Source organism: Mus caroli, chromosome 8 (genome assembly GCF_900094665.2).
Source record: "Mus caroli chromosome 8, CAROLI_EIJ_v1.1, whole genome shotgun sequence".
NCBI classification, from domain to species: Eukaryota; Metazoa; Chordata; class Mammalia; order Rodentia; family Muridae; genus Mus; species Mus caroli.
This window is the reverse complement of record NC_034577.1, coordinates 90,561,132-90,574,103: the sequence shown is the minus strand read 5'-3', so window position 1 is coordinate 90,574,103 and position 12,972 is coordinate 90,561,132. Positions and strand designations below refer to the sequence as shown.

General features: G+C 33.4%; 1 protein-coding gene across 3 annotated transcripts in view; it reads left to right on the top strand.

Moving 5' to 3' along the window:
• Nucleotides 1-12,972, top strand: part of Cdh8 (cadherin 8) — a 389,695-nt gene that overhangs the window by 295,297 nt on the left and 81,426 nt on the right. For all 3 annotated transcript variants that reach the window (XM_021169423.2, XM_021169421.2, XM_021169422.2), the window contains exon 9: nucleotides 10,158-10,279. In XM_021169423.2, the coding sequence (XP_021025082.1) occupies nucleotides 10,158-10,279 (122 nt within the window). The remainder of the gene's footprint in view (nucleotides 1-10,157; nucleotides 10,280-12,972) is intronic.

The window sequence follows — 12,972 nt, the reverse complement described above, 5'->3', positions numbered from 1 at the left end:
CTAATATGCAGAATTGTAGCATATCTGCAAATCAAATCATGCAAGACTATGGTTTTAAATTATAAAATAAAATAAAAAGCCTAATAGTACAAATTAAATATTCATAAAACAAATAAAGTATATAAATAATGTCAATAGTTACACAGAAAGATTCATATTAAATCTAGCTCAAGATAAAACTGGTATACAACAAAGAAAAGAAAACATAATCTGATAAATTGATGGCACAAAAATCGCAGGTAGTAAATATCAAGCATAGTAGTGAAATATTGCAGTCTTTCTGAGACTCATGGAAAGGAAGTTTAATAAGCTCGTCAATTTGGAAGAGGGGAATATTATCAATGCCCACATAAAACATGATTGAGTGCATTAGGAAAAAACAAACTCTACTATTATAATAGTGACATTTGCAAGATTGTTACTTGTTATAAAAATAATTTTATTTGCTACCAATATTCAAAAATAAAGACGTTACTTATAATAGCCAAACAAAAAAACCCAAACTATAAAAATTCGTTATGCCATAAAATAATCAAATGCATGCTATCAAAACAGAGAAGATAAGCCTACTTATATGAAACAAAGAGAATATATAGATATTGAATAATTTTATAAAATAAATTAATAAAATGGAAATTAATACCAATATAGTACTTATGTAATTAAAATGTTGATTATTTTTATAAAAAATGAAAATAAGAGTTTTGAATATGCTAATGCTATTTCAATTCCATTGAATTTTATCTATAGGTTTTAAGCTGTACTAAAATTTCATTCACTTTTTAGGAAAGTGATAAACACAAACAATTTGTGAATGTATGTTCTATTTCTCCTTCCTGTGTTCAAATACTTTACATGAGGCTAGTTAACAAAGCAATTTTTTTATTTTAGTTCCCAGTTTCAGATTATAGTCCATGGTGAAGATGACATGGTGGGAACTTAGACCTTCTTTCTTACATCTGAATAGTCGAGATGGACAAAAGGAGAGGTTGTGATTTCCATGTTGAGCTTGCTTTCTTCTCTTGTTCATATTATTCAGTCTGGAATCTTAGCCCACAGGATGGTGCAGCCCACATTGAGGGTGGGTTTATTTCTCTCAGTTAAACTTCTATAATTGCCATAGCCAGAGTTGACAATACACTTGGTAATGAAGACTGAGAATCTTAAAAGATATTAAGAGCATATGTAGATTTATGGCAAAAGTAGAGAAGAAAATATTTGTGAAAACAAATAAAATTATCTTGTTTGTCACCCTCTTCTAGGTTTTAGGTTATTTTAGATTTGCTGATCCCTGATTGGAGTCAGTTTAAGCAATCTGATAGTCTACACAATACTCTCTTTGACATACTGAATGCTTAGGGTTTGATAGGTTATGGTAATTTGTATATGCCAACTTCAATTATGTTTACATCTTGCTACAAAATATAACTATAGCCTCTATGTACTTGGCTTTCATCTATCCATCTCCTGCCTCTCCTTTGTAGCTTTCATCAATATTCAAATTATTTGTATAAAAATCAAAGAGATGATATATCACAGATCACTCAATGCTTTCTAGTATTCAGATTGTTCCTAATAAAGTGAATGCATTTGCTTGTGCTAGCATGGTTTAGAAGCATTTTTGAAAACTGGAACTGAATAAGTATTGAAAGCAAATGTTAGAAAACTCTGTCCATAAATTTCCTGAAACTTTTAGCTCCCCAACATTATCATTCCAGTGTCTAAGAAACCAAAATAGAATTGCACTGAAAACTATCTTCAATTATTTATTTTCACTAAACTTAAAAAATGAAAGTAACATAAAAATTAATGAAATTTATTTTGCAAAGTAGATTTGGAGATGTTTACTCAAGAGTCTCAGAATTTATTCAATAAAATAGATTGTAACAAACCCTACTCAATTTTATTTTTTTCCCTTTTATACTACAGAGAAATAAAGAGAAGAACTTGATACTTTTGATTAATAAATTCAGCAACAACATTGAAAGACAAACAATACATATCAAATAAACAAACAACAGCATGCATACACACATATTCATGTTCCATATGACATTTGTGTTCATAGAATATACAATAATAAAAACAGGTTTATAAATCTATTTAAGTAATTAATAGTAGGTAATATTTGTGTAATGCAGAAGAAAAAAAATATATTAAGACATATTTTCATTATTAACAATTTTTCATGTATAAAATTCCTACCATAGAATTTTAATTCAGAGGGTGTGATGGGTTCTGTATGCTTGGTTGGTTCAGGGAGTGGCAATATTAGGATGTGTGGGCTTGGTAGAGTAGGTGTGTCACTGTGGCTGTGGGCTTAAGACCCTCATCCTAGCTGCCTGGAATTTACTCTTCCACTAGCAGCCTTCAGATGAAAATGTTGAACTCTCTGCTCTGCCTGCACCATGACTGCCTGGATGCTCCCATGCTCTTGCCTTAACAATAATGAACAGAACCTCTTAACCTGTAATCCATTTCCAATTCAACCTTTGTAAGACTTGCCATGATCATGGTGTCTGTTCACCGCAGTAAAACCATAACTAAGACAGAGGGTAAGTTTTAAAGATTGACATTTAATTAATAAGAAGTAGTTTTTAAAGATGGCTCAGTATTAAGAGCATTTGCTGCATAATCTGAAAAGATGAATTACATAATAAGCACCTATGTAATTAGCCATCATTTTGGTACCCATGTAAACCTGAAACATTAGCTCTGATGGGACAGAGATAGGAAGATTTTGGACCATGCATTTTTAACCCTAGTCTGAAAGAATACATTAAACTGTAGGGTCAGGGAAAACCCTGCTTTAACTCTACTTGATTTATAAAGATAAATGTGGATGCCCAATGTGTTCTCTGCCTTACACATGTGCACAGTCATTGAACAAACATACACACATATACATGTGTGCATATATATATATACACACAAACACATACACATAAATATAAATATACATATACATAAAGATGTAAATATATGTTTTTAAAAGAAAACATTCTTTGGAGTTCATATAAAGGAAGACAATGAAGTGCAATTGCTCCAAATCTCTTCCTCATGGGACAAGGACTTTCCTGCCATAAATTTACCTGTCAGTGTTTCAAGATGTCAACACCTGTAAAGAGAAGGAAGGACCTGGAGGACTCATTATAGATACATAGAATTCAGTGCAGTTGTCCGGACACCTACTTGTATATGATTCTAATAACTCCAGTCTCACTTAAGATACATGCAATAAGTAAGAGAATAAACCATTCTTTATATCTGGCATATAAAAAGAGGTTAGACTGAAATCATAGATTTGATCGTTAGTTATGAAATTCAGAGGAGAGTTAGTGATGACTCGCCTAAGATACCATGTCATTGAAGTCATTTTCTGAAGAGTTTAAGAAAATTTTGAGCATATTGAAATCTTCAACTTTTTAATACTATAGAATAGAGTTTATTTAGGGCATGAGGAGGGGAGTTAAGAGGATAGTAGAGGCAGAGAAAGGCAGAAGAGAGAAGTAGAGGAGAAGAACAGAGATAGGCCATGAGCATATGGAGAGAGAAGGGGGAAGGGAATGGGGAGAGAGAGGAACAAGAGGGCAAGAGGGAGCAAGAGAGCAAAGGCTAAAATCTTCAACGTATTGAGTAAATAATCATCTCTTCTTTTGAGGAAATAACCTGGTTAATAGATAAGCTGTGTACAAAGGCTTTTTTCCTGAGATGCTAATGTCCATTTGAATAAACTCCAATTTAATTGGAAAGTACTATGCTGACAGGCTTTGGTTTCATGTAGGAAATGAAGTGATTTCTTATTAGTACTCTCTTAAAATACTATAATAAAAAATGTGAATTCTGGTGAATACCTGCTTACTCTAGGTGCAGCAGAAAGTGGAAAGTATCTGGAAGAAAGGCTCTGTCTAACTTCATGACAACACATTTGTCTTATACAGAAGTAACATGCATAACAATAAACTATTAAGAAATGGCTCTTAATATCACCATTAACATGCCTATCTTGATATTGTTTATTAGTTAACTACATTCTAAGATCTTGAAGTGAGTAGCAACTGTGGTTTGATAAAGAGTCTTTAGTTATTTAGAAATGATTATACCACCTGTGAGAAATGTATTTTTTCATTATTTTTTATATTTCACAGTCAAGTCATTACCCTCTTCCTGGTCTGCCTTCTAACAGTTCCTCATCCCATCTCTCCTCTCCCTGTCTCCAAGAGAATGTCCCACCTACACCCACACCAGGCCTCCTTACTCCCTGGGGCCTCAAGTCCTGCCAGGGTTAGGAACAACTTCTCTTACTGCGGCAAGACCAGGGAATCCTCTACTGCATATGTGTTGGGGGCTTCAGAGCAGCTAGTGTATGCTGCTGGGTGAGTGACTCAGTATCTTAAGGACCTCGGGGGTCCTGGTTAATTGAGACCTCTGGTCTTCCTATGTGGTTTCCCTCCTCAGATTCTGACACCCTTTCCCTAATTCAACCACAGGGGTCTCTGACTTTAGTCCACTGGTTGGGTTTAAAGATCTGCATCTGTCTCAGTTAACTGCTTCTTGGGTCTTTCAGAAGATAGTCATTCTAGGCCCGCCAAACATATTTCTAAGTGTTTGCCTTTAGTCACTGGAGTAAGTGTAGCTCTGAAATCATTTTTGAAGATCCTTCCATTTCCAGATAGATAGATATATCTATCTGGAATATATATATATATATATATATATATATATATATATATATATACAGAGAGAGAGAGAGAGGGGAGGGAGAGGAAAATGTTTATTTAAGCTTACACTGCCAGATAACAGTTCATCACTAAGGGATATCAGGGCAGGACCTAAAGCAGAGAAGGAATGTGAAGCTAAAAACTGAAGCACAGGCCATGGAGGCATGATTTTAATTGGCGTACTCCTCATGGCTTGCTCCCTTGCTTTCTTATAGCACCCAGGACTACCAGTCCAGGGATGGCACCACCCACAGTGAAATGGATCCTCCCCATCAATCATTAACCAAGAAAATACACCACAGGCTTGCCTACAGGAAAATCATTTCCAGAGTTTTTATTTTAAACTTCTTAAGTTGCTTACTTTTCTATCATACATTTACCTCACATCTTCTTTTGTGAATGTCCATTTCTACTGGCATCCATTTCTCATTTATTAATTATTGTTTTGCCTCTCTTCTTTGGGTATAATTTATGGTTCATGGTTTCAACCCCTCTACTTGTAGAAGCGTCAAGAATTTTTTTAGGCCCCACTAGTATCTCCAAACTGGTCAAATCGTGTTTTTCTTCCTATAGTCTACAGAGACAAATATGTATGTTTCAGTCAATGCTGCAAACATGTAAGCTCACTGAGCAATTGAGAAGCAAATTCTCAAGTAACTCACTCCTGGCAATATTCCATTACCTTTGCTTATGGAAATGAAAAGCTGGTGGTCAATTTATGAGGAGGCTATGGGACAGAGAAGTGACAGAAAGTCACTATAGCTTTTCAAACAGAAGTTGTTTAGACAAGGTACTATTCCAGCCTTTGTGTCTATGCTCCTTATTTTAAAAATTAGCCTGAATTTCGTGGCCAATTTGGAGATTGTCTATTCCTTTTAGACCTCTTTGTCCCATCTCTTGTGTATAGAAAATGAATATTTAATGAATGTTAATCAAGTTTCTAATTATAATATCTTTATATTTAATGTTTATGCATCAGATGAAAGGCCAACATTTGTGGGCGAGTCACTGAGGGCATGGATAATTTCCTCAAAAGCGCATCTAATTAAGTTTATTATTCTATAACATCTTTAAAATCTGATCGCTTATCATTTCACTAATTTTGATAAAAATGACTCTTTAGTACTTAAGTGAGAACTTTGTGCTGAAAAATCTTAAGTTGTAATTTAAATCATGTGCATGCATCTAGTATGGACAAAAGTAACATTTGGGGAATGTTCAGAGAAGATGGAACCATCATTTCATGTTTGTTTGTTTTATTGACTTTATCATTTTTCTGTACGGTTTCTGGTGATTTTAAATCATAAAGTCTACTATAGAAAAAACATTTCACATATAGTAGTTTGAACAATAGCACTTCTTGATTTGGTCTCAAATTTTCTACTCTTAGGCCTTACTACTAATCTGGGGTGAGAGAATGAACTCTCTAGGCAGTTAGTTTATGTGCTTCAGACTCCAATAGGAATAACTACATACCTCTTTAAACCAAGACTAATATTAGATGATGATGTAAAGAAATTAAAATGTCTTTCCCTAGATAAATAATTTATAGGACTAAGGAAATTAAAAAAAAAAAACCAACATAATATGAACCTGTAAAATGTCAAATATTTTGCCTTGGCATATGGAAATATACATATAATACTATATTGAATAAATGAACTGTACAAAGAAGAATAAGTAAATAAATAACAAAAATATGTTTAAAAATTCTCATAAAAATTACACTTTATTTTAAATGTCCTAAAGTCATATTATATCGTAATTTGAAGAATGAATTCAAATAACATACAATTAATTTTACTTCACTGATTCTATGAGAGATGTAGAGTATAAATATAATTATAGAGTACCAATGTCACTCTAATTCATTACAAATATCCTAGCTTTAGTAAGGAGACTACGTATTAGATTGAATGGTAACAATTAAAACAATAGACCTCGACCCGGAAACGTGTACTGTCACATCAGAAATAATGTTCCTTTCACATGCTATGGCTTTAGCATATAGGAGTCATTTCTTCACTGTGCCTTGAATCTAACCATGAGTGTACAAACGCTAGAACTATCAGACAAAAATAGGAGGCTTTGATATAGTTTAACATTTCTTGTGAGTTCTATAGGCAGACTGAATATGAGACAGGGACGATGGTGATGGTTAGTGTAGATTTTAAGAAAGTAATGTTTCTAATGGGCCTTGAGTGAAAATATGACATAAGAAAAATACAAGAACATTCGTCTGAAAATGCAGGTGCAGACATGGGTCAAATTTGCCACAGACTATATGGATTCTGCAAAAGTATCTTACAAGGAAAAACAAATAACAACAACAACAAAAAAGAAACAGAAATTCTGTGATATTGGACCCTTATGCTCAACTCAGAATTCCTGCAACAAATGAATATATCCATGCTGCCAGGTCAGTGACTTAGTATTAATGTAAAAAACACCTCAATCTCTCTTTTTTTTAAAAAAAAAATATAGCTGGAACAATTTCTTAGAATGATCAAAAAATCAACAGAGAAAACAGATGAAGGCATTCAGAAATTTAAAGTGTAAGTAGTTTAGCTGATATTCCCATTCTTTTTGCAAGACAGTTGAGGCTACCATTTGTGTTCACTGCATTAATGTCACTTTCAGTGCAGTGGAAATAGTTTACCTTTTCCTTTTTCTTCTTCTTTGTTTTTCTTGTACAGAATAAGGACTCTAAAATACTAAATGAAAAGGAAAATTCTAATGTAAATCAGTAGTAGATCACATACACAAGATGTGTAAGATATTTATTCTGAACAGTCACACCCACAAACGCAAGAGAAATTGAAATTCTTAAGTCATAATAAATAATAAATTATCATTTTTGAGTACTAAGAAGTTGTTTATATGTGTGTTTGCATGCAAGATGTGTTCATACCACAACAAAGGGGAATACAGCAACTACCATACTGATAGACATGCCATTGAATCTGATCCCCTGGCTTGCCTTATTGTTCCCTGCAAAGGGTCAAGACACTGTGTAAGAACAAGGATAGATTTTTTTTGTGTACTTTCTTTACTTGATAGTGACAGACTTTGTAGTTATTATTTGACACAGTTTAGTCATTGGTCACCACTTAGTAATGAATGGCATTATTAGATCAAATACAAAAATGTCTAATAGACATTTCCTGTAGCAATTTTATACAAAAGAATTGAGCTAGGGTATAAAATGAATTATCATTATAAAAATAAATGAATAACCAACAGTACTGTGCTGTTAGGACACATGGACTTAAAAATTTAATTTATTAAAGAGGCTTTTCTGTGGTAAAATAGAACCATAATATAATGAACTTAAATTTTATAGCTTCCCAGGGAAGATTGTAGATTACACGTGCAATTGTATGAATAATAGGGGTTATGGAATTATTAGATAGATTCAGAATGATATCTGGATTCAAACTCCAAACACTGGTCAAACTTAAGATAAATACAACAAACATGGAAACATTTGAGGACTTGGTAGTAATTAGGTCCCTGAAATTATGGTATGTTTTCCATACTTGGCAATACAAATAATTCATATGAAAGACCAAAACAGAATAAATGTTAATATTGTAACAGTGTAAAATATATTCTCTAAAGTAACATAATATACATGATCCTGATGACACTGGAAATGACAAAGGCTAAAATGTACCCAAACACAAACCACATACTCATGTCAGAAACTTTATTTCTTCTATTATATGATTTATAATAATTTCATGAATAATACATTAAATCCTAGGGTTTTAATTTCCCTGGGAAGAAAATGAGTCACAATAGGGGCAAAGGAGGCAAAGATGGGGATCTAAACATTGCTGCAAACATTATTCTTTTTATACTGCACAAGTTACTCTAAACTCATGGTCAGAGTAGAAAAGCAATCTAAGCCTTTAAGGGTATAACTATTTTGCATTTAAAGGTTAACCTTTGCAGAGTTTTGTTGACTAGACAAAATACGAAATGTCAGTTTCTTCTCTTAGAGACATGTGTTATACTGTTTTTAAAATTTGCATTACATCAAAACTAGAGAGCTACATGCTTTCTCTATGAGAAAAGAAATTAATTCATTAGACATTAAACGGCAAAACAAAAAAGGGCAAAACTTCGATGTTATTTAGGGGCATCATCTTTATTTTGAGGAGGTTGTGTTCCATAACTTACATGAGAGCAATTCCATGATGTCAGTGTCAGCTCTCCATCCTCAAATCAAATGTGAATGTAAGGGCACGCTACTCCAATTAAATTGCATTTAAATTTTAAGGGCTAGCTAGGGAGCAATTGTAAATTTATAGCATGAATGAAATAATTTCTTATGGAATTTAGAAGTCATTCCTATTTTTAAAATGATGAGTATTTGAACGTTTTAAGGATTTGTCTTTAATCAATTGTCAAAAACAGAAATATGTCATATTAGTTGTAGGCCTTTTTGTTCATAATGAAAACCCAAAACATGTTTCTCACTTTGTTAACTTATAAATATCCAGTGCTACAGTAACACAAATAAATACTTGTCCATCTCCAATACATTCTGTATAATTTACAAAAGATCAAAGATTGCAACATAGTATAGTCAGAATTGAAGTACATTGCATTTAATACTCATTAAAAAAATAAGTATTGCCTAACCCAGGAATACATTTAAGAAACAACAAAATTGTGTGTGTGTATGAGTGTGTGCGCATGCACTTGCATGTTTAAATCCATGTACAAATATACTTTGTGTTTAGTTTAAAGATCTAAGGACTATAGATTACGTATTTGATTCTCGACTATGGGAATTGACCTAGAAATATTAGAACACTATAATCTAATTTACATGAAATTAATTCTAAATGACTATAGTAGAATAATTCAGTCTGCTGGCCTTATCCAAAAATATACCAAAATGATTTTAACAAAATACAAAATTTACAGAATATATGATTCTTCATCTCAAATTTTATCTTTTCATGCTTGATTTAATTCTGCCCTTTTACCTGCTTGGTAGGCTTGATCTTAGTAGATATATACTTTGACAAATAAGTAATAGCTTGTACTAGGCACATTTTTTCCCTTCAGTGAACAGATAAATCACTGTTGTATGTATTGTTTTCCTGTACATGATGGGTTTTAAATAAAATACATCTGACTTCATAAGCAAAATTTCTTTCAGCTCATTTACATATGGTCGTTTGTGGGGTCATCCCCAGAACAATAGTGTTCACAATACTAATCTATGTTGCTGTTTATTTTCTATATACCAAGTAGTAACACACTTGCTCTTCTTTCTCACAATGTTGAGTTTAGACTCCATGTCATGTGAAAATATCCTATTGAAGTGAATTTACAGGAGACATAGAGAGACAGAGAGAGTTGAGCTACAAGTTCAAATGAAATACTCTGAATTCTGATGTTATTTTTTCCTTCCCATAGGGAACCACAGTCAGATATCTCGAGTGCCTGTTGCTATTAAAGTGCTGGATGTCAATGACAACGCCCCTGAATTCGCATCCGAATATGAGGCATTTTTATGTGAAAATGGAAAACCCGGCCAAGTAAATATCTCCATGTTGTTAATGCTGAATATGTTTGTATACAACTGTCTCATATTTAATTAACCTGCATTACTGTGTGCATTTGCATTGGTTGGATTTACAAAGTCACAGGCATGAAATTCATCCAAATGGTAACAGAAGGGAATATTTGTCTTTCTCAGATGTTAATTATCTTCTTACTTATGATCAAATTGGCACATAAAAGTGCAGTGATGTGCTCGCCTATGACCTCAAAGCCAAATCATTGCCTTCAAATACATCACATGTAGGTGTCTTACAGTGCAGAAGCTGGAAAGAACCATCAATTGGCAAGAATATAGTAAATAGCTCATGGGAAGCATGCATTTTTGTTTTATATTGAAAAGAAGAATAATGCATAAATGTGGAATACAGAAAACAAGTAGTTTATAGAAAGCTCTGTGTAGTGATACTAGTGTCTGTACACATATATGCAAGTTTAGCAAACATAATATAGACATCAAATTTTAGACATGCCCCTAAGGCATTTAAATATTTATAGATAAGACTCAAAATTAATAAATTGAGATAATGAAGACAAAAGTAAAGGGCAGAAAAATGTATAAAATAGAACAGACAGAAATACACTCAAAATCTAAAGATAGAAGCAAGAAGGAGGGGAGGGAGGGAGACAGGGCTGGGAGAACATGGGGTGGGTGGAAGGGAAGGAGAGTCAAGGCTCAGGGTGTGGGGGAAGGTAAAGTTCAAAACAAAATCCACAGAAACCACTACATTCTGAATGTCAAAATGAAACTAGCCTGTGTAAAGAATTACAAAACCACAAATGTAATAGATTTATTTTAATGAGGTGCCGAAGTACTGTATGTTTAAGAAATTTATCATTTTTCAACTTCCTAATTTATTTCTGGATGGTGACATTTTAATTTAAATAAACAGCAGCTGACAGCATGACACTGGAGTTGTTAATCCAACTATTCTCGTGCCTCATGTGGGTGTTAGGAATTAAACTTACTATTTGCCAAGAAGCTTACCTGACAAGAGTCATTTTTTATTTTTTTTATCCTAAAGGAAAGAATAGGACTGCAGTTACCTAGTTCTATTCTCTTACTTGATATTACAAAGGATGAAGAGGTAATCTGCCCATAAAACAGTGGGTAAAATCTTCGAGACAATTCTGACTTACTGAAATGTTTAGCTTCTCTCCCCCGTAGTCTACCAAAATGTAAGGCAAACCAAAAACAAGCAAGCAAACAAACAAAAACATAAAATACACACTTCACACACAACAAAGTTAAAATGCTCATAATAAAATGGACTTTAGATAACTAGGCGTTCTGTTCTTATCAAAACATTCAGCCTTAGCAGTTTTTATTTTCATATTTCAAATCCAAAATTAGCCTTTTTCTAATTTCATAACAGAATTGTCAAGTATGAATTATAACTTCTAAGCATCTTGATTTGTGATCCTTATTGGCAGTGTGTGTGTGTGTGTGTGTGTGTGTGTGTGTGTGTGTGTGCATGTGTGCATGAATGTGGGTGTGTTCTCACACACTTGTGTGTATGTGCATGCGCATGTCTGCATGTGTAAATATCAGTGTTATCATTTATCCAGGGTTCTGAATTAATAGGCAGAGAGAGTTTAATCAAAATATGGCAGGTCAGGTTCAAGGGAATGGTTGCTACATGGAGCAGAAAATTGATGGGATAACAGAGCTGACTACTGATATAAGCTAGGCACTTATGTATCATACAGAATCTGTAAAATGCATTAGAATTTAACTAGAACTTCATTGCTCATGCAGAACTCATCACACAAGTTCAGAGTCAATGGCATTGACACTTCACATGTTGGCCTCAATAGTGATATCGACAGGACTCTTGCTTGGATCTCTAGGAATCTGCAGTGTTACCCTGTGGAATTTGACTGTTTATAAAGTTTTAACGATTTTTTCAGCAGTTCTACTTATCCTCAGGAAAAAAAGAAAGAAAGAAAACAACAAGCAAATGAACAGAATCCAATGCACTGTTTCCTCTCCTATTCTATGCAACATCCAAATAAAAGAAAAGTTGATGCTTTGTTTTATGGTTTCTACAAATTAATAGAATGGTTTATTGTGTGAACAAATGTCTTTGCTGTGTGTGTGTGTGTCACTGCAGTGCATCCCCTAATGAATATGCTCTCCGCATGATTACCAGAGTTTTATTTCCACGAAAGGATCAACACTTGCTTTGCATGGGTTTGGGCCATAAGGCTAACTGGGTGTGGCATTTTCAACAGTTTTAACAATGTCTTGGATTCCCTGAATTCTTTGAGTCATCCAAAACTCGTATAGGATTTTTTATATAACTCTTGCCTAATTGTTAATGATTGACTATCTAGTTATTTCTACATTTCCCCCAAATTTTGTGTTACTATACTACATATTAGGCATGTACAGAATGTGAAATAGATGTATTTCTTCTCTTTTCCTGAGTTAAATTTTTAGACAATATCTTAGTATGAAGCCCAGAATGCTTTTGAACTCACGAGGTCACAGATACAGTCAGTGGTTCTGCCTCAGTCACTTGAATTGTTGTATTAAAAACATTCACCACTATCTCCAGGCAGAATACATTTTGTCATCTTTCATAATACCACACAAATAGATAACTTACTTCAGAAATACAATGTTCATATTAGTGTTCATAACATCATTTAAAAGTAAATATTAAAA